At 44.2% G+C, this 19873-nt stretch overlaps 1 protein-coding gene across 1 annotated transcript in view; it reads right to left on the bottom strand.

Moving 5' to 3' along the window:
• Positions 1-2662: 2662 nt before the first annotated feature.
• LOC126517598 (cyanocobalamin reductase / alkylcobalamin dealkylase-like) overlaps positions 2663-19873 on the bottom strand; it is a 30246-nt gene continuing 13035 nt past the window's right edge. Inside the window, exon 4 of the mRNA XM_050167367.3 lies at positions 2663-4519. Coding sequence (XP_050023324.1) covers positions 4193-4519 — 327 coding nt within the window. The 3' untranslated portion in view covers positions 2663-4192. The remainder of the gene's footprint in view (positions 4520-19873) is intronic.

The following is a 19873-nucleotide window of genomic DNA, read 5'->3' as shown; positions in this document are numbered from 1 at the left end:
CCATCTGCCTTTACTGAAGCTGTTCTCACCAATATCTCAAAATGAACGCCTGTTTCTAATGTTTATTTTATTAACCACCCCTTATGTAATACCCCTATAATGGGGTTTTTAAGGTAATAGAGTGAAGTGAAGTGAAGTGAAGCCACCACTGCTTGTCTCCGAAGCATGCGTAGAGGCTGCTTTTGTAACAGAAATTCTGCACACATTCGTGCCTGCATTTCATTTTTTCTATTCTCGCCGATTCAATGAATAATTTACCTTCTTTTTTTTTTTAAGATTTACCTCAAGGCCAGCTCCTGTATTCAAATACACGTGAAACATTGAGCTTAAAGATAAATTCTACTAATTTTTTTCTTTTAAGTAGGGCTTAAAGTCAGAGGGCACTGCCCCCCCCCCTCCATTTTTTGAGGAGCTCTGCCCCTTCTCGGCAGGTCAACTGTAGCACTGTGGCACCCATTCAGCAAGCGCTGGAGGCGAGTTTATTACCAGCAGTGCCTTGTGCGGGGCAATTGTAACAGCCCAATTTTTTTTATTATTGATTTAATCGCGATTTATCGGTTATGTGGCATGAGCAGAACAGGAAAGCAGGAGAAGGCAGCAGCTTCCCGCTCACCCAGTCTTGTACTTGATAAGGGGGAGGGGTGAGCCCTCAGGAGAAGGAGGAGGGATACTGGTGTCCTATGTCTCCAACTCCAGCGGAGTCGCCACCATGTGTGCCGTGTCTGAGTGCGGCCGCGCATGCCCTGTCTTGGAGTTAATTTGCACTGGGGTACACAACGGCTAGGGAGCAGGGGTACACAACGGCTAGGGAGCAGCGATCTCCTGTGGCTTCGTGTGAGCCCTGTTCTCGCGTGCCTAGTGTAGAAAGTCATGTAAGATCAAGCTTCGAAGACGTGTTAAAGCTAGCAGCAGCATGAAGCATCAGTTCACCGCTCTTCGTCATGCCATTGTTCCGACAGCGAGCTTCCACGGGCATCGAGTGAGAGGCGTTCACATTTTCTTGTGCGCGCGATAAAATGCTTGGCAATTTATTTAGTAAGCAAATGTTTACTGTAATTTACATGGCTGATAAAACTGCTAACCTTAAGTCTTATAGCTGCTTAGTAACTTGCTATCGCAATCAATGATTCGCCTTTCGAGCAAAACTACAATTTTTTCCTTATGTGCTTGTTGTCTTTTTCGCCTCCTCTACTGCAGAAATGTTTTGATCCTGTCCTTCACTTCATATATATATATATATATATATATATATATATATATATATATATATATATATATATATATATATATATATATATATATATATATATATATATATATATATATATATATATATATATATATTGATAATCGTCCCCGTAGCACAAGCGGTAGTGCAACGCTCGCATAACGCGGAGGTTGTAGGTTCGGATCCCATTGGTGGCATGTTATCTTTTCACCTACATTCATTTCCCTTTCTCTGTTCCTTTCTAGATATCAATTTCAACCACAGCAGCTGATTTAATCTATGCTTTCCTTGGCTTTATTGTCTGCTGGATTCTTTTTCGTGATTAACAAGATTCGAGCCCCTCAGTTTCTCTTCTTCTCGTGCATATATATATATATGCACACCACACCATGAGAAGCCAACAAACAAAGACACCAGGGCCAACACAGGAGAAATTACTTGTACTTAATAATTGAATTAAAGAAATGATAAATTAATGGCAATGAGAGTGGATGAAAAAACAACTTGGTGCAGGTGGGGAACAATCCCACGTCTTCGCATTACGCTTGCGGTGCTCTAACTAACTAAGCTACCGCGGCACCGTTTTTCCATCTGCTTTCTTGGGTATTTATGTTTTACTACTGGAACTAACCTTAGAAGTGTTAGCAAGCACCACCACTCTGACATTGCCAGTAAAAGCATATATCATAACGTTATATATTTTTTTTAATGTTATATCTTCAGGTCTGGCGCGAAACCCTTCGTCTTGTATGTATGTATGTATGTATGTATGTATGTATGTATGTAGTACGTATGTAAGTCAAAGAATAGAAGTACGTAGCAAAAATACCAAGATGTTACTGACATGTCTGCCAGCAGCTGGTTTTCGTTGCAGTGAAGGCTGGTCCCCGGCCAAAACGTCAGTAAAATCATGGTATTTTTCCTGCATGCTTATATTCTTTGACTTGTTTCACTGCCGGATCTTGGGATTGAACACTTGACAGACATACACATATATGAGCGTCTGACTGCACACGTGTGGGCCCCCCTTCCAGTGAAGGGAGACTTTAAGCCCTGCTGTTAGGCGATATTTTCATTGAGAATCCAATTTGCTTGTTCTTTAAAAAGTGCTGAACATGTCAGTTTCAAAGAAAGAGAAGACAAAGTTTACAAATCCATAAGTCTGCACAAACACCAGACACTATCATCGTTCCGTAAACTGCATCTGTTAGTAAAGCATCTGAAGTGAACAAAGTTGATGTACGAGTTAACAGCTTACACAAAATTATTTTTTTTTGGTTGGAGCCACTTCAGTCATCACTATTACAATGTTTATGAGAATATTTATCGCCGAGTTAGAGCTGTAAACTTCATGATTTCTTCTAAAAGTTCACTATAGTGCTCAATTTTGTGAAAGAAACCTGTGGCTAAAATGAAATATCTGCTCCTGCAGTCTTTAGATTTTAATCTTTATTTTTTTTAAATGCAACAATCCTCTCTGACTTCGGTGCAGCCTATACTGAGCAATACGATTTCCGTGTTCCTATATATTCACATGGGAACTCCCAGAGTAAAGCACCATCTTGCTGCAATTCAAGAGCTACTGTTCAGTATGCACACGCACCTAGGTAAACATTTTACAGGGTTGCCTACTTGTAGAATTTTGTTGTGTACTAAACAGCCATGAGATTTCAATAGCCATGCATTTGTTATATACTGACATAATTCACAGAAACAACATCACTGTCTCTGAGTGCCCCAAATTTTGCACTGACACCAGATGTACACAGTTTTCTTCCTTTTTTTTTCACATCGTGCAAAGCAATTCAGCAAAATACAACTACAACCTAAAAAATGTTAAATCTATTTGTGGACTTATTATTAGCTCAATATCACAACTCATTGCCCTCATCACCGATATGATGGTGAAAATAAATATATATAAATAAGAGCAGCCATTACACCTGTGCGTTTACACAAGACAACAGCTCTGCAACAACGTGGAAAAATTTAAGTGGCAGGCAAGTATTGGTACATGTGTCTGTCAACAAAACCACTTGGTGTTGGCCATGCCACAATGACGACCGGATCAATATCCTGAAGATCACAATAAGATCATCACAAAGTCAACTTGACCTACAGGAGCATTAGCCTGAAGGTAATCGCTCAAGCATAACTTGCTGGTGATGTCAATGCAGCGCAAAGGACAAAGATGCACAAGAAAGTGCAAACGGTTGTTGGAAAGTGGCACAGAAAGGGGGAGTCGGGCCTTGAACCAAACATTTGGAAAAGCCTTCCATCTTCAAGGAATGGTGCTGAAAACCTCTACTACAACATGCAGTATGTAATACGTATTATGCATGTATGCAACACACACACATATATATTAGATTTTGAAGTTCAAAATCAAGAAAGTGTTCTCATAAAGCTCATCTTCAAACTTTCGCAACTCTTGTTCTAGGGTAGGCAGAGCAATAAAGTTGCTCTTAACGGCATTTCTTGAATCATTCAGAAGATTCCCTGTTTAGTGAAATCTGAGAAACTGATAATTTGTAAATATTTGCAGAAAATTAAATAAACTTGCATAAAATTATAACCTCAAGAAGATAAAGAAAAACTGACCCCATATTCAAATTAAGTAGATAGCATTAAGAATATGTAGCACAAATTTTCAGCACCATATCTCAAAGAGTAAAGATGTTAAAAAAACTTTTGGTCCAAGGCCTTACTTTTCCTGTAAGCACCTGTTTTACCACATACTCCTTCTGTCTTTTGTCTTTTACGCCGCACCAACGTTGCCAGCGAGATAAACCAGCTCACTCAGATCCCTTTTTTTTGTGTGTCGCATATCGAAATTTTGCAAAATGCAATCGATTTCCTTGTTCTTTTCCAACGTGCAGCTTTCATTGCAGTAGCTTCTTTTTTACGCAGTTTTCCTGAGGAATGCGGGCGAGAATTTTCCCCTGCTAACAGCGGCATCAGTCATCAACAGCACCCGTTGAGCTGCCCACAAGAGCTTGCCTCTTGCCTCCACTTCTCAATGAGCTGCCACCTCTGGCCAGGTAGCGTGTTGAAGTATTCCTGCTGCTTTGCAGAGTAGCGCTCCTCGACATCGATGATGTCACGATAGCGTCCATCACGCCACGAGAAGTTGAAGAGGCGCACAAGGTTTGTCCGCTGGTCGTCGGAACAAACAACATCCACCGGCTGCCTCCGTTGGAGCTCGGGTGCGGTGACATTGCGGAAAATAAACACGGCCCGGAATGCAAACCACCCGCCATACCGTGGGTGAATGCTGACCCCAAGGAGCCTCTGAAACAGGAACACCAAGCACAGGCACATTAGTGCTTTGCAACAAGGAGCAAGCAATTTCATATGCGTCATTTTTCCAATGCATCCCAGTTCCCCCAGTTTGGTGTCGACATCTTTTTATCTAAACTCACTGTGAGTGCCTTCCACAAGCGCATGTCTGACTGATAAAAGTGAGAATGCACACTCTTGTAGCCGACAATAAAACAAACTTTTGCACCTAAAACAGATGCCCATGCAATCGGGCCGTAGCTCATTCAAAATCAGATATGCTCAACCCCAACTGCCAGCAGGACAAAAGAGGCTTCATTCAGTCAAGCCTTTCTTTTTTTTGCAGCGACCACAGTGTGGTCCGAGGCAGAACTGTGGCATATGAGCCCTTTAATGTGATTAGCAATGTTAGCTTATTGATTGTTAGTGCACTATATATAGCGCAAACTAACAGGTACAACTTGAGCTCCTTTGCGTCAGTCTGTTTTGCTTCCCCGTCAGTGTTCCTCTTGTACCTGTTAGTTTGTGCTGTACCTATCACAAGAGCAATTATTGCACACCGACCAGCCCAGATTCTTAGCGTACTTTCTCCAATACAGACTGTAAATAAAGGTGCTTTAAGCAATACGGTATGTCGCTATATTGCTCGAATAACAATCACATTAATGCCAACAGTCATCACAAGATGGGTTCTGCTGGAATTTATTTTTACACATGGACCCAAAGCAAACATGCTAATATCACAAGAACTTCTTTCTTTTGGGACTGCTCATTGACAAGGATTCTTTGTATATATTCCATTATAAAGATAAGTGGATCCGCAGGGCCTAATTTTTTGTTGATTACAACCAGATGAAAAAAAAAAGGGACAATGAAGCCAAACAAAGCATAAGGGAAGCGAAGTATGTTTATTTAAAACAAATAATAAGTGCTGCTCCAATCTACATCCCAGCGATGGCTCTTTCCGAGTAACACGAACTAATCTTGACAGCTGTGCTTTTAATCATGGCATGCGCTGAAAGCTATTGCAGGAGCTGGAAACATGTTGTGGCTGCCATTTCTTAAAGGGCCCCTCACCAGGTCTCATAGCAAATTTGGTTATATGCTGGAAGTTGTTACATGTCCTCTAGGGAGCATTCTGCCACAAAAATTTTTCGGAGGGCTCATTAATAGTCGAGATAGAAATATTTCAGTGCCACGAACCCATGATTTCATGAGGAAAGCTCCACTACCCAGCAAGACACTCTGTCCACTCGCACCGTCTAGCCTCCGCAAGCGAAATCCTTTCCGTACGTTCTCCCATACTGGACCTCGAGCATCGCGTGACGCATACATCATGGGCTCCGCCTTCATTTTTTTTTCACCTTGCTTTTTTTTTTGTGTGTGTGTGTGTGGCGCTGCGCATTTCCGCTGATGGCGTCGCACGTGAGCTGTTCTGATTGTCTGGTTTCGCGCAGCGCATGATTTAGCGCACTGTGCACAAGGACGCATGACTAATGGTATAATTCAGTGCTACACAAATACTGAGGCAGAACAAGCGGATCGCTGAGCATGATCACGCGCTGGAACACGACAAGAAAATGGCATAGTTTCGGTACCTGTGCACATGACTGCACGACTGTGGGAACAAGCAGATGAAGCCGAAGTACATCTCTCTTGCTTCGGTACGAAGTAAAACAAAAAACATGCAGACATTCCCTTTGTGCGTTTTATTATTTCTGTAAACTTCATTCGTCAATTCAAGCAACAGATCACACTAATAACAGATGTTGCCTTGAATAATTCTCGAAGTCACATGTCACCACGAGCGATGTCACACTGTGGACACAAGTACGTAGGCGCAGGAACGCGAGTACCTCACCACCTGGCTTGGAGCGCGGTCACCATGAGGGAAAGGGAAAACGGCGTTTGGATTTAAATTTCAGACTTTCCCGCGGTGCATAGCGATGTAATTCTTTGCAAACACAATCGTTAGCACGCGCTGTATGCTCTGCGCTTGTTGGCTCAAAATGGCCAGACCTGGTGAGGGGCCCTCTAAAGGGGTCCTGAACCACCTCTCAGGCTTGGTGAAAAAGAACTGTCCACAGATAACATAAACTGCAGTCAACATTGCAGCCAAATTTTGCACTTGTGTGAAAAATACTAGTTCACAATAATTAATGAAAGCTGAAATGAAGGTGATCTACCCTAATGATTGGAAAGTCGCCAAAGTAATTCCAGTCCACAAAAAGGGAGACAAGCTTAACGTAGAAAACTACAGACCTATATCTCTGTTCCGTACCTTTTGTAAGGTAATGGAACACTTCGTTTTAAGCACATAAGTACCTCTTTAGAAAACAATTACTTCTGTAATGAGAGCCAGCTCAGATTCAGGCGGGCCTTTTCAAATAAAATGCAGTTATTTCACATGACTAATGAAATACTGGCAATCCTGGACTGAGGTGGGTAGAAATACATGCGTTTTTCATATTTCAGTAAAGCCTTCGATCAGGTTTCATAAAAATAAATATGATAAAGTTAAAAGGTATCCTATGCAGCAAACAAATTTTGCATTGGCTTGATTTGTACTTGACACATCGAAGACAGTTGGTCAACATAGGCACTTCGAATTCTTCGCTCACCTCAGTACTTTTGGGGGTTCCACAGGGCTCCGTTTTAGGGCTACTTCTTTTTTTTTTCTTATTGACCTGGATGACCCAGCGTGCAAATTTTGCGTGCGGTACCACTTTTTTTACAGATGACTGTATTTTTTATTTGAGCATTCACTCTGTGGATGATCAATCACGCTTACATGACTCTTTCATAGCAATACACAACTAGTGTCGCCAGTGGCATATGACTAAACTTTGCAAAATGTGTGCACATGGTTATAATGTGTAAAAAATATCCGCTAGTTTGCGCTTTCAAGATAAAGAATATGAACATTAAACAAGTCAAGGAATTCACATATCTCGGGATAACAACTGATTCTAAGATGAGCTATAACAGACATATTGGGTATGTTTCCTCGGTGGCAATGAAAAAGTTATGGTTATTAAAACACTGTTTAAAGAATTGCATCAGTGATACCAAATTAACGGCATATAAGACAGTCATAAAGCTGTTGCTCGACTATGTAGATACTGTCTGGGCCCCCCAAACAATGAATGGCACAGACTTTATCAAAAGTGTACAAATGAAAACGCTTAGTATTTATGTATAATGCTTATGACTGGCACATTTCAGTCACTGGCCTCAGACTGAGATCTTGGCTCTAGACACTACAAACTTGCTGCAAACTACACAGTTCACAAACAATGTATGACATTGTCCACAACCACACAAAAATGGGATTTGACACTTACATGGAACTTAGTGAATCACGCCAGACAAGAGGCAAGTACAACAAAACAATTTTAACACCACATACTAGAATAAACACACATCTTTCTTCCTTCCTGCCCAAAACAATGCACAAACGGAGCGACCTTCTGCAAATCATGGTCAACTCAACCACTCCCAGTTCCTTTTTATCTGCAGTGCAGGCATACTTGCCTGCACCCATTGCCATGCACCCATTGTTTCTTTTTATTGTGAAAGCAATTATACATGCACAAACCAGGTGCACTTTCGCCATTGGCGTTGCCGTGAGATTAAAAAAAATTAAATGATGGTTTTACGTGCTAAAACCACAATCTGATTATGAGACAAGCCACAGTGGGGCTCTCTGGAAATTTCGACCACCTGGGGTTCTTTAACGTGCACCTAAATATAAGTACACAAGTGTTTTCGCATTTCACCCCCATTGATGCCGTGAGGTTCCGTATAAAGTCCAACAGTGATAAAGTTGTCACCGTGCACCATATGCTGTATGTGCGAGTGAAAGCATGGGAATGAGCTGGCGATCGCAGCTCAATCTCGCACACAGAAGGGATGAAAACGGGGAGGAAGTGCGCCATCTTCCATCACACACAACATTCCAGGGGAGGCGGGGAGGGGGGGGGGGGGGGGGAGGCAGGGGAACATGGCAGGTTGCGTGTTCTACTCAGGCAGCTGTATTTTGAAAGCCATCCGCGATGGGCGACAAAGCCCCTGCACGCCGTGTTTTCATGACTTCATTCGTGTTAATGCGAGACACAGCATGAAGGTCAATTCATTCACTGCTGCTGCCACTATTGCTCACTTGAGCTTCCTCATGTTTTGACAGAGAGTTTCTGCGGTCATCGAGTGAGATGTGTTCACGTTTCCTAGTGCACATGTGATACCATGCTTGTTAATTTAGTCACTATGCCTATGTTTACCAGTTTATAGTGCCGATAAAACTACCATCCTTACTTTGTATAGCGTTCCCCTAATTTACTGTGATAATCAATGCTTTGCCTTTCAGGTGAAACTGAGACTTTTTGTACGCCTTTCCTATCGTCAGCAAATGTGATGGTGTCATCATATCTTCTTCTAACAACTTGCATATGTTTGCCTCATTTATACTGCTTTTTTGTTTTTTTCCTTTGAAGCAAAACAGCATGCAATCCTGCCTGGGCTTCCAAAAGGAAGCCAGCAGTAATTAAATAAATAAATAAAAAGGGGACGAGCATAGTGGGCAAGGATGTCACATACCGCAGTGAAGCAGAATGTTGAAAACATGGCAAAAAGTGCACAAGTACAACAGCTTTTCATCCACATTCCCGAAATTGAGCTAAACCCGATTTTTCCCTGAAGTTCCACCCTTTCTTGAAGAGCGAAAAAAAAATGAAAGCAGGCTCAAGAGAACTGATGGCGCAAGCTAGACACGGACAGAGAAGACATACGACAGGATGGGTGGCATATAAAGATTCTGCTTGAGCAAAATGCAGGTGTTACAAACGCAAGGAATGCTGCTCACCTTGCATGAGGAAGTAGTCACGATGCACGTATGTTGTGACAGATGTATCACAATGCATATAATTTAGCAACAAAATCTGCCTGACGTGGACCAGGACAATGCAGCCAAATGTCAATACAGGGTGTCTACCAAGTTGACATTTCCAAATTCCCTGAGTTTTCTAGGTTTTCCCTGAGTGTCGTTGCAAAATTCCCTGAGTGATGCAGAACTGTTTTATGTCAAGACGAGCTGAAACCATATCCCCCGATGCGGTCACTCTCTAATGAGCATATAAAAAAATTTAAAAGAACGAGTTAATCCAATTTGAATACTAAGAAGTAGTGTTCATGTTATTCAAGAAGAGAATAGAAGGGAGGGGTTAGTAAGATGCACAGCAAATAAAATGTATTCGAAAAGATTGCAAATCGAGTCGGACATTCTCAAATACGACTAGAAAAGGAGATGCATATAAAAGCAAATATTTTCGAAGATGAGCTATTTCTATCAACTGATAGCAAGCTCACTGGTATGAAGCCCGAACTTTGTTACAATTGAGATTCTCTCTCAACAGCTCGTAATTCAACCTCAACTGTCCTGACATACTCTCAGGCCGCGCACGACGCCTAATTGTTGTGTTTCACTGGTTCAAAGAGTTTATTTTAGTTTGGATGAGGGACACTTGCATCTCGGCATCAGCCAGCACTGTTTTTGAGCTCAAGCTCCTTCAAAACGGCGGCAGCACGCTTCCTTTCCCGTTCATTCCTCAATGCTTAGGTTCTTTCTGTTCTTGTACTCCTTCCGTCACTCGTTCGCCCCACGGACCATTTGAAGCGTCTTCTTGGTCATTTGCACAGTCCACGTCCTAGTTTTCGAACTCCTTAGGGGCCGCGAAAACGTCCGAAAAATCGGCCAGTTGGAAAAAAATAAATGCATGTCATTTACTGCCTTAAGGGCTTAAGCCGCCACAGGCGTATTCGACATATTCGAAAACGCTCTGAAGGCCTGTCGGTACACGTATTAGGCATATCGGTGCTCATACTGTGACAGGAAATACGGCGTGCACGCGTGTATAATTAAGGAATACATACTGTGTCCCGTGGCAATAGCCCCTTCCCAGGCTTGTTACGCTTCACTGCAATACTTTTGCGTACGCTTCACCAAGTAAATTTCTGTACGGAGGCGAAGCTGACTTTCGGGAACCGGCATTATGCAACGCACCGTGCTTTCCAAGCTTCTAAGCCAATCGCGAGGACCGCAAAGGCGGAGTTCGTGCAATTGCTGACAGCAGCGAATTCTTTCAATAAAAAACACGCCACCCAACGGCAAGAAGCTTCATAGCGAACGTCGAAGCAGCTAGGCCTAGTGCTGCCGCAGCGGTGGCTACGGCTGGCAGCGGATCTGCGTGCGAGAGCGCCGGTTTCAGGCGGCGAGGTAATCAAAATGGCAGCAGTGGTGGCTTTGATTAATGCAGTTTCGGACCTGTGGTCACGGCAAAACGTCCGGAAAATCGAACGGCGAAGAGTTCTTGCGTTCGAAATTTCAGACGTTCTGATACATTGACTCTATGGTGTACGTGGTAGTGCCGCGAAGCCGTCCGAATTATCGGGAATCCGGAAAGTCGGTCGTTGATTGTACACTGGCAGCTCCTCCAACAGCCGACAGGGCGTCAAAGACGATTCATTACGGTTCCTGTCTTGCTCGAGCCAGCATTACCGCGACTTTCCACCCTTCCAGTAAAATTACAGCTAATTTTCCCTGATAAAGACACAAATTCCCTGAGTTTTCCCTGAGTTTTTCCAGACTACTCAAAATCCCTGAGAATTCCCGGTTTTCCCGGTTGGTAGACACCCTGCAATAATAAGGAAGTCAATCAGCCTCACGTACGGTGACTTGACACAGTTTTGGATCCCTGTCCAAAGAGCCAGCTTAGTCAACCATTCACCGACTATGCAAGTTACATCAACACTAATATACATGCTCTAAAACATGAGTGTTTACAATATCCGATAGAATGAAGCACCAAGAAAGGCATTCACATGCTGGCCTACTGGCAGGAAGCCGCCGCCCGCTACCCCAACCTAGCGAATGCAGAGCTGAGGCCGCTCTGCATTGTGAACAGTCACTGCAACACTGAGCGATCCTTCGCCCAGCTGAGGTGCATCTAAGGCCCGAAAATTCCAGGATGGACATGACAACGATCAAAATGATAATGCACTATCGTAACCTTTATGAAAGGAAACATCCGAGTGCGTAGCAGACAGCCTCGTCAGATGCATGTTGATCAGCGATATTAAAAACATATGATGCGACAAAACATAACAGTGACACTACAGTTTCAAGAGAGCCCTTGAATACAAGGGCTGTTAATCACGTGCTAAAGGTTACCTGGCCAAATGATTTTCAGTATATCTGTTTCAGCTAAGAACTCAAACTATTTTCAGATTAAAAAGCAGTTAATTGGTAAGAAAAAATGCCGGGTGGAGGTATGTTCTTGTGATACGCAGAAGGGAAATACTTTTTCCTTTCCGCTTCTATTGAAGGGCATTGAATAAGAACATGGAGGACTGTGAGATTATTGCTGCACTTACTACAAGTCGGAGGATACCTCCCAATCAAGAGGTAGGAGTGAGCACTGTGCGTCCTATTCCTAATTGACAAACAAGGACTTCCTTGTATTGTGCTGTTTTCTCAGTTATCCAGTTGCCTAGTTTTGGTTTTATCATCATCATCATCATCATCATCATCAGCCTGGTTACGCCCACTGCAGGGCAAAGGCCTCTCCCATACTTCTCCAACTGCCCCCGTCATGTACTAATTGTGGCCATGTTGACCCTCCAAACTTCCTAATCTCATCTGCCCACCTAACTTTCTGCCGCCCCCTGCTACGCTTCCCTTCCCTCGGACTCCAGTCCGTAACCCTTAATGACCATCGGTTATCTTCCCTCCTCATTACATGTCCTGCCCATGCCCATTTCTTTTTCTTGATTTCAACTAAGATGTCATTAACGCACGTTTGTTCCCTCACCCAATCTGCTCTTTTCTTATACCTTAATGTTACACCTATCATTCTTCTTTCCATAGCTCGTTGCGTCGTCCTCAATTTAAGTAGAACCCTTTTCGTAAGCCTCCAGGTTTCTGCCCCGTACGTGAGTACTGGTAAGACACAGCTGTTATAAACTTTTCTCTTGAGGGATAATGGCAACCTGCTGTTCATGATCTCAGAATGCCTGCCAAACGCACCCCAGCCCATTCTTATTCTTCTGATTATTTCACTCTCATGATCCGGATCAGCAGTCACTACCTGTCCTAAGTAGATGTATTCCCTTACCACTTCCAGTGCCTCGCTACCTATCGTAAACTGCTGTTCCCTTCCGAGACTGTTAAACATTACTTTAGTTTTTTGCAGATTAATTTTTAGTCCCACCCTTCTGCTCTGCCTCTCCAGGTCAGTGAGCATGCATTGCAGTTAGTCCCCTGAGTTACTAAGCAAGGCAATATCATCAGCGAAGCGCAAGTTACTAAGGTATTCTCCATTTACTCTTATCCCCAATTCTTCCCAATCCAGGTCTCTGAATACCTCCTGTAAACATGCTGTGAATAGCATTGGAGAGATCGTATCTCCCTGCCTGACGCCTTTCTTCATAGGGATTTTGTTGCTTTCTTTATGGAGGACTACAGTGGCTGTGGAGCCGCTATAGATATCTTTCAGTATTTTTACGTACGGCTCGTCTACACCCTGATTCCGCAGTGCCTCCATGACTGCTGAGGTTTCGACTGAATCTAACGCTTTCTCATAATCAATGAAAGCTATATATAATGGTTGGTTATATTCCGCACATTTCTCTATCACCTGATTGATAGTGTGAATATGATCTATTGTTGAGTAGCTATTACGGAATCCTGCCTGGTCCTTTGGTTGACGGAAGTATAAGGTGTTCCTGATTCTATTTGCAATTACCTTAGTAAATACTTTGTAGGCAACGGACAGTAAGCTGATCGGTCTATAATTTTTCAAGTCTTTGGCATCCCCTTTCTTATGGATTAGGATTATGTTAGCGTTCTTCCAAGATTCCGGTACGCTCGAGGTCATGAGGCATTGTGTATACAGGGTGGCCAGTTTTTCTAGAACAATCTGCCCACCGTCCTTCAACAAATCTGCTGTTACCTGATCCTCCCCAGCTGCCTTCCCCCTTTGCATAGCTCCCAAGGCTTTCCTTACTTCTTCCGGCGTTACTTGTGGGATTTCGAATTCCTCTAGACTATTCTCTCTTCCATTATCATCATGGGTTCCACTCGTACTGTATAAATCTCTATAGAACTCCTCAGCCACTTGAACTATCTCATCCATATTAGTAGTGATATTGCTGACTTTGTCTCTTAACGCATACATCTGATTCTTGCCAATTCCTAGTTTCTCCTTCTCTGCTTTTAGGCTTCCTCCGTTCCTGAGAGCTTGTTCAATTCTATCCATATTATACTTCCTTATGTCAGCTGACTTGCGCTTGTTGATTAACTTCGAAAGTTCTGCCAGTTCTATTCTAGCTGTAGGGTTAGAGGCTTTCATACATTGGCGTTTCTTGATCAGATCTTTCGTCTCCTGCGATAGCTTACTGGTATCCTGTCTAACAGAGTTACTGCCGACTTCTATTGCACACTCCTTAATGATGCCCACAAGATTGTCGTTCATTGCTTCAACACTAAGGTCCTCTTCCTGAGTCAAAGCCGAATACCTGTTCTGTAGCTTGATCTGGAATTCCTCTATTTTCCCTCTTACCGCTAACTCATTGATCGGCTTCTTATGTACCAGTTTCTTCCGTTCCCTCCTCAAGTCTAGGCTAATTCGAGTTCTTACCATCCTGTGGTCACTGCAGCGCACCTTACCGAGCACGTCCACATCTTGTATGATGCCAGTGTTTGCGCAGATTATGAAGTCTATTACATTTCTAGTCTCGCCGTTCGGGCTCCTCCACGTCCACTTTCGGCTATCCCGCTTGCGGAAGAAGGTATTCATTATCCGCATATTATTCTGTTCCGCAAACTCTACTAATAACTCTCCCCTGCTATTCCTAGTGCCTATGCCGTATTCCCCCACTGTCTTGTCTCCAGCCTGCTTCTTGCCTACCTTGGCATTGAAATCGCCCATCAGTATAGTGTATTTTGTTTTCACTCTACCCATCGCCAAATCCACGTCTTCATAGAAGCTTTCGACTTCCTGGTCATCATGACTGGATGTAGGAGCGTAGACCTGTACAACCTTCATTTTGTACCTCTTATTAAGTTTCAGAACAAGACATGCCACCCTCTCGTTAATGCTATAAAATTCCTGTATGTTACCAGCTATGTTCTTATTAATCAGGAATCCGACTCCTAGTTCTCGTCTCTCCGCTAAGCCCCGGTAGCACAGGACGTGCCCGCTTCTGAGCACTGTATATGCTTCTTTTGGCCTCCTAACTTCACTGAGCCCTATTATATCCCATTTACTGCCCTCTAATTCTTCCAATAGCACTGCTAGACTCGCCTCACTAGATAACGTTCTAGCGTTAAACGTTGCCAGGTTCATATGGTTTTATCATGTGTAGCTTATTCAATACTTGGGTGTTACACTCTCCTTGCCAATACTTCCTGAGCTTATGGCATAGAAAAGGTTTTAGGTCTGTGGCAGGGATGCGGATATTTGCATCTGTGTCGCTAAAAGTTACTGACGTAACAACCTCAATGTTCACATGCGAAGCTCGTGAGATTGTTCTCCACCTGCGGCAAGTTGCTTTTTCATCCACTATCAATTCCATTATTTATAAATTCTTTATTTCAATTATTAAGTACAAGTAATTTCCCCTGTGTTGTCCTTGGTGTCCTTGTTTGTTGGCTTCTTATATTATATGATTAATAAAGATCAGGCCCCTCGGTTAAGCCCCTTTCTTCTCGTTTATTACATAACGAGGGTCTCGTATCTGGCAACACTGATGCCTTCAGGTAGCACGTGTGGGTTTATTGACCAGTTGCCTTCACCCAAAAAGATCACGTATTCGTGATGCCTGCAGCAGTAAGGATGTTCCACATCCGACGCCAAGGTTTGTGAGTGGTGGCACTGGTTAACACTCCCAGGGTTAGTTCTAGTTGTGACACATAAATACCTCAGAAAGTTGATGGGAAGACGGCGCCGCGGTAGCATCAATTTGTAGAGCATATATATTTGCATCTGTGTCGCTAAAAGTTACTGACGCAACATTTTCATCAGCAGCTACATTGCCTTTTATACCTTTGTGATCAGACACCCAGCATAAGACAATCACTTGGTTGCACATACATGCGGAGCACAACAAGCTGTAGGTGGGAAACGATACCACAACCTTCGCATGCGAAGGTTGTGTGATTGTTTCCCACCTGCGGCAAGTTGTTTCTTCATCCGCTTTCATTTCTATTAATTTATCGTTTCTTTATTTCATTTATTAAGCACAAGTAATTTCCCCTATGTTGTCCTTGGAGTCGGTGTTTGTTGGCTTCTTATGACATTGTGCGTGGATTTAGTAACCCAGACGTTGAAAATGAGAATCTGAGAGCTGCATAAGACCCACCAGCAGAGGACTTGGAGGCACCTGTATACAGTCAAACCCACTTATAGCAATATTCAAGCGCCACGAAAATTCCATTGTTATAACCGATAATTGTTATAGCCGGGTTGGCATGGCAGAGCTCATGTGAGAAAACTACATAGGCAGGGAGGCCCAATGCCCCTCCCCATCACCTTCCTCCATCCGGCTGTTGATTGTGTTCACTCGTTTAACTGCTTCCTGGGCACTCCTATCACGTGTAACAAGCCATGACTGTCCGTGGTGATGGTAACAACTTTATTAAAATTCTGCTCAGGTAAGATCTGGTAGAGTCGAGTCCTAGAATGGCCCCACATGAGGAGCGACCCTCTCAGCCCAGGCAACGAGGACTTTAGTAGTTTTCGATTTGGCCTTCTCAACAGCTCCTCCCACGTCTGTTGTTAGGGAGCTGGCAGGAGCGACCTGGGAGGGGGTAAACCCTCGCACCCCAAGAATGTGATTTTGGATAGCTAATGTTTGATTTGTACAGTTTTGACACATTGGGTTCCATTGCCCGTTGATAATTATGGCCCGCCAATGCGGGCTGGGGAATGAATTAGTTTGGATTGGACACAGGATCGAGGCTTGTGTTCGCTAAAGGCTTGCGTTTGGAGGCGGACAGATTCGCCTTTTGTGCTTGTAGCAGTTTGTTATTTCGTGGTATTTCGTTGGTGCATCATCCATAGGATACGAATCTGAGGGGCACACCTCCCGTTTGATTAGACCTCGGGCTACCCAGTGCACCTCCTCATTCCCTTGATTCCCCGAATGGGCAGGGACCCATACAAGTTCAATAGTATTTTCATTTCTGGAGTCCTGTAGGACTCTCACCAAGCGGATGCCTATGCTGCCTCTCGAATAGTTGACGATTGCCCCTCTGGAGTCGCTTATGACAGTTTGCACGGAGAGATTTGTGATGGCCAAAGCAATGGCAGTCTCTTCCGCTTCCATGGTGGACAGTGCTTCTACGGTCACGGCGTTGAGGATACTTCCCTCTCCGGCCACAATGCTGACTACGCAACATTGGTGATTTTGCTTTGCTGAATCAACACACACGGTGTGCTGGTTGCTTTGGTACTTTTCTTGAAGGGCCTTGGCTCTGGCAGACTGCCTCTTGTCGTGTCTCCCAGGAAGCATGTTCTTGGGCAATGGTTTTATAGCCAAACGGCCACCAAACGGCGTTTGACCGCACCGAGTAGTGTGGTTCGTCCTGCTGAATTCATAACGGGATTCAGGCCGAGTTTACTCAGAATGACCCTGCCAGCTGCAGTGCTGGAGAGTCGTTCAGGTTGGACTGTTTCATGAGCCTCCATGATTTTGTCTAGGATATTGTATATACCTAGCTCAAGTAATCGTTCAGTGTTCGCATACCTCAGGAAACCAAGGGCTGCTTATGAGCTGTGCGAATGACACTGTTAACCTTTTCCTTGTCAGAAAGCCGCAGTATGGGAAGGAGCACACAATGCAACTGACCAGGAAAGCCTGCGTCAGACGACAGAGATCGGCCTCCTTTATACCGCGGTGTCGTGTGGCTACTCGTCTGAGCAGGGCACACATTTGGCGAGCTGTCGTCTGTAATCGGACAATTGGCTCACAATTATGGGTGTTATGCTGAATTAGCATGCCCAGGACTCTTATGGTCAGTACGGGCGGAACTGGGCCGTCTTCCATACAGACTCGTATAGGCGAGGTGGTGTCCCTTTCGGTGGCGGGTTTGGTTGATTTATCTCAGATGACGAGACGCTCGGATTTTGTCAGGGAGCACATGAGACCATTTTGTCGCACAAAATTTTGTACTGTGTCCACAGCCGTTTGTAATGCTTCCGTGATTTCTCCATCGAAACATCTATTGGACCAGATGGTGACAGTGACATGTGAACTTCTTTATCTTTTACAAGTGAGCACTTTTCACCATCTAACAAATGTTATCGCTCAGCACGGGACACACCTGCATATATTGGAAGTTTCTGGAATGTTATCGATGGTTCCATCCACTGTCGGAGACTGAACCTTGTGTAATCCGATTACATGTATGTGCGACGCGAATGGTGTAGAACTTTCTGGAAGACAGGCGAGCACCAGCGATTATTCTGGAATGTTCGATAGTTCGTGTATAAAAGCCGACACGTTTGACTGGTTGACTGTGTTCGCCACTATCGTTGTGCTTTAAGTGTAGTCTGTTTTTGTGGGTGCAAGTTCGTCCAATAAAAGTTAGTTTCGTCTTTCACAGTATCGCTACTGTGTTCTTTACCGTCACTACCATGTGACAATATCATCAGCATAGATGGAGTGCTTGATATGTGGGATCGTTTCCTGTAATGGGGGCAGGTTTTGCATGGTCACACTGAAAAGGAAGGGGGAGAGGACCGCACCTAATTGAATTTGTCTGCTCTTAATGTCCCCAAAATGTTTTTCCACAGTGCGATCCTTGAAAAAGTTTGTAATACAGATATAAGTGCAGTTCCCGACATTCATTTGGGCTAGATTTGCAAGTATTAATGCGTGTGACACATGTTAAACGCTTTACTCACGTCTAGCCCTAGAATTGTAAGGGTGGCTCTTAGAGGGCTCGTGTGTAGGATACCTTGTTGAATTTGCCATATAAGGTCCTGAGTGGACAGATTTGGTCTGAAGCCAATCACCATATGGGGCAGTAGCCCATTGCTTTCAGTGTACTCGTTTAGCCTGTTAAGAATGACGTGTTCCATAACATTCCCCAGGCAAGAGGTTAAGGAGATGGGGCAGAGATTCTCCAGCTCCAGCCTATTGCCTGGTTTGGGTATGGAAATCACACTTGCACGTTTGCAGCTGGTAGGTATAATTCCCTCTTTCCAGTGGATGTTGAAAAAGTTGGCGATTTCGGTAACCGACTGATCGTCTAGGTTTAAGCATTTTATTGATGATGCGGTCTTCGCCAACCGCCGCTGTAATTTTGAGTTGTTTAGGACAGCACGTACTTCATATTCCATAATTTCGCTGTCTAGTTCCCCGTTTTCCTTTTTGGTATAAGCCACGGCAGCCTGTCAGCTTGAGAAATCCAGAAGAAACGCTGAGACAAGATCGCCACAAGCATCTTGCCGGGTACTTCCCACTGGCTTGGATGAAAAACCTTGTTTGTCAGCCTTGCATGCTTTGCGCGAAGCTTGCCGACATCCTTCTCCAAGGCATCCAAGTGCTCCAAGTAGTGCAGCGGAAGGTTCCTCACGAAAACGAAGCCCCGGAGGGACTGAATCATTTGCTGGGCCTCCTGTGTGGACAATGTTGAGGCAGCCTGCCCTACCGTATCATCGCTGCCATCATCGCCATCACTATCTGATGCCAGCACATTCGCAACGATCGCCATATCGCTTAGAAGCACTTTGTTTTCAAACCTATAGCCTTGCGCTTTCTATTCATTGGCAACGTTGTGCATTGCAGAGGATCAGCGTGCAGATCAGCTATCTTCCGTTTCGACGGCTAGTCAAACGACGCTGAGAAACCGCATGGCCAGAAGCAATTTCGACGGAACCAACAAAGACGAACGCAAGCGATTAATAATTAATAATTATTGGGTTTTACGTGCCAAAACCACTTTCTGATTATGAGGCACGCCGTAGTGGAGGACTCCGGAAATTTTGACCACCTGGGGTTCTTTAACGTGCACCTAAATCTAAGTACACGAGTGTTTTCACATATCGCCTCCATCGAAATGCGGCCGCCGTGGCCGGGATTCGATCCCGCGACCTCGTGCTCAGCAGCCCAACACCATAGCCACTGAGCAACCACGGCGGGTGCGAGCGATGAAGCTGTTTGCTGAACTATGCTGAATGAGGAGGCCGTGAGCAAAATGTGAGCAATCTGCAAGCAGCACAGTTGGCGCGGTCTATTCGTGTTTCGGAGGGTGGGCCAGCATAGAGATATGGGCGCAGCCCGTTTGTGTTCAGAGGGCTGGAAGGG

This window comes from Dermacentor andersoni, chromosome 11 (genome assembly GCF_023375885.2).
Source record: "Dermacentor andersoni chromosome 11, qqDerAnde1_hic_scaffold, whole genome shotgun sequence".
Taxonomy (NCBI): domain Eukaryota; kingdom Metazoa; phylum Arthropoda; class Arachnida; order Ixodida; family Ixodidae; genus Dermacentor; species Dermacentor andersoni.
Note: the sequence above shows the minus strand (reverse complement) of the source record. Positions and strands in the feature narration are given on the sequence as shown.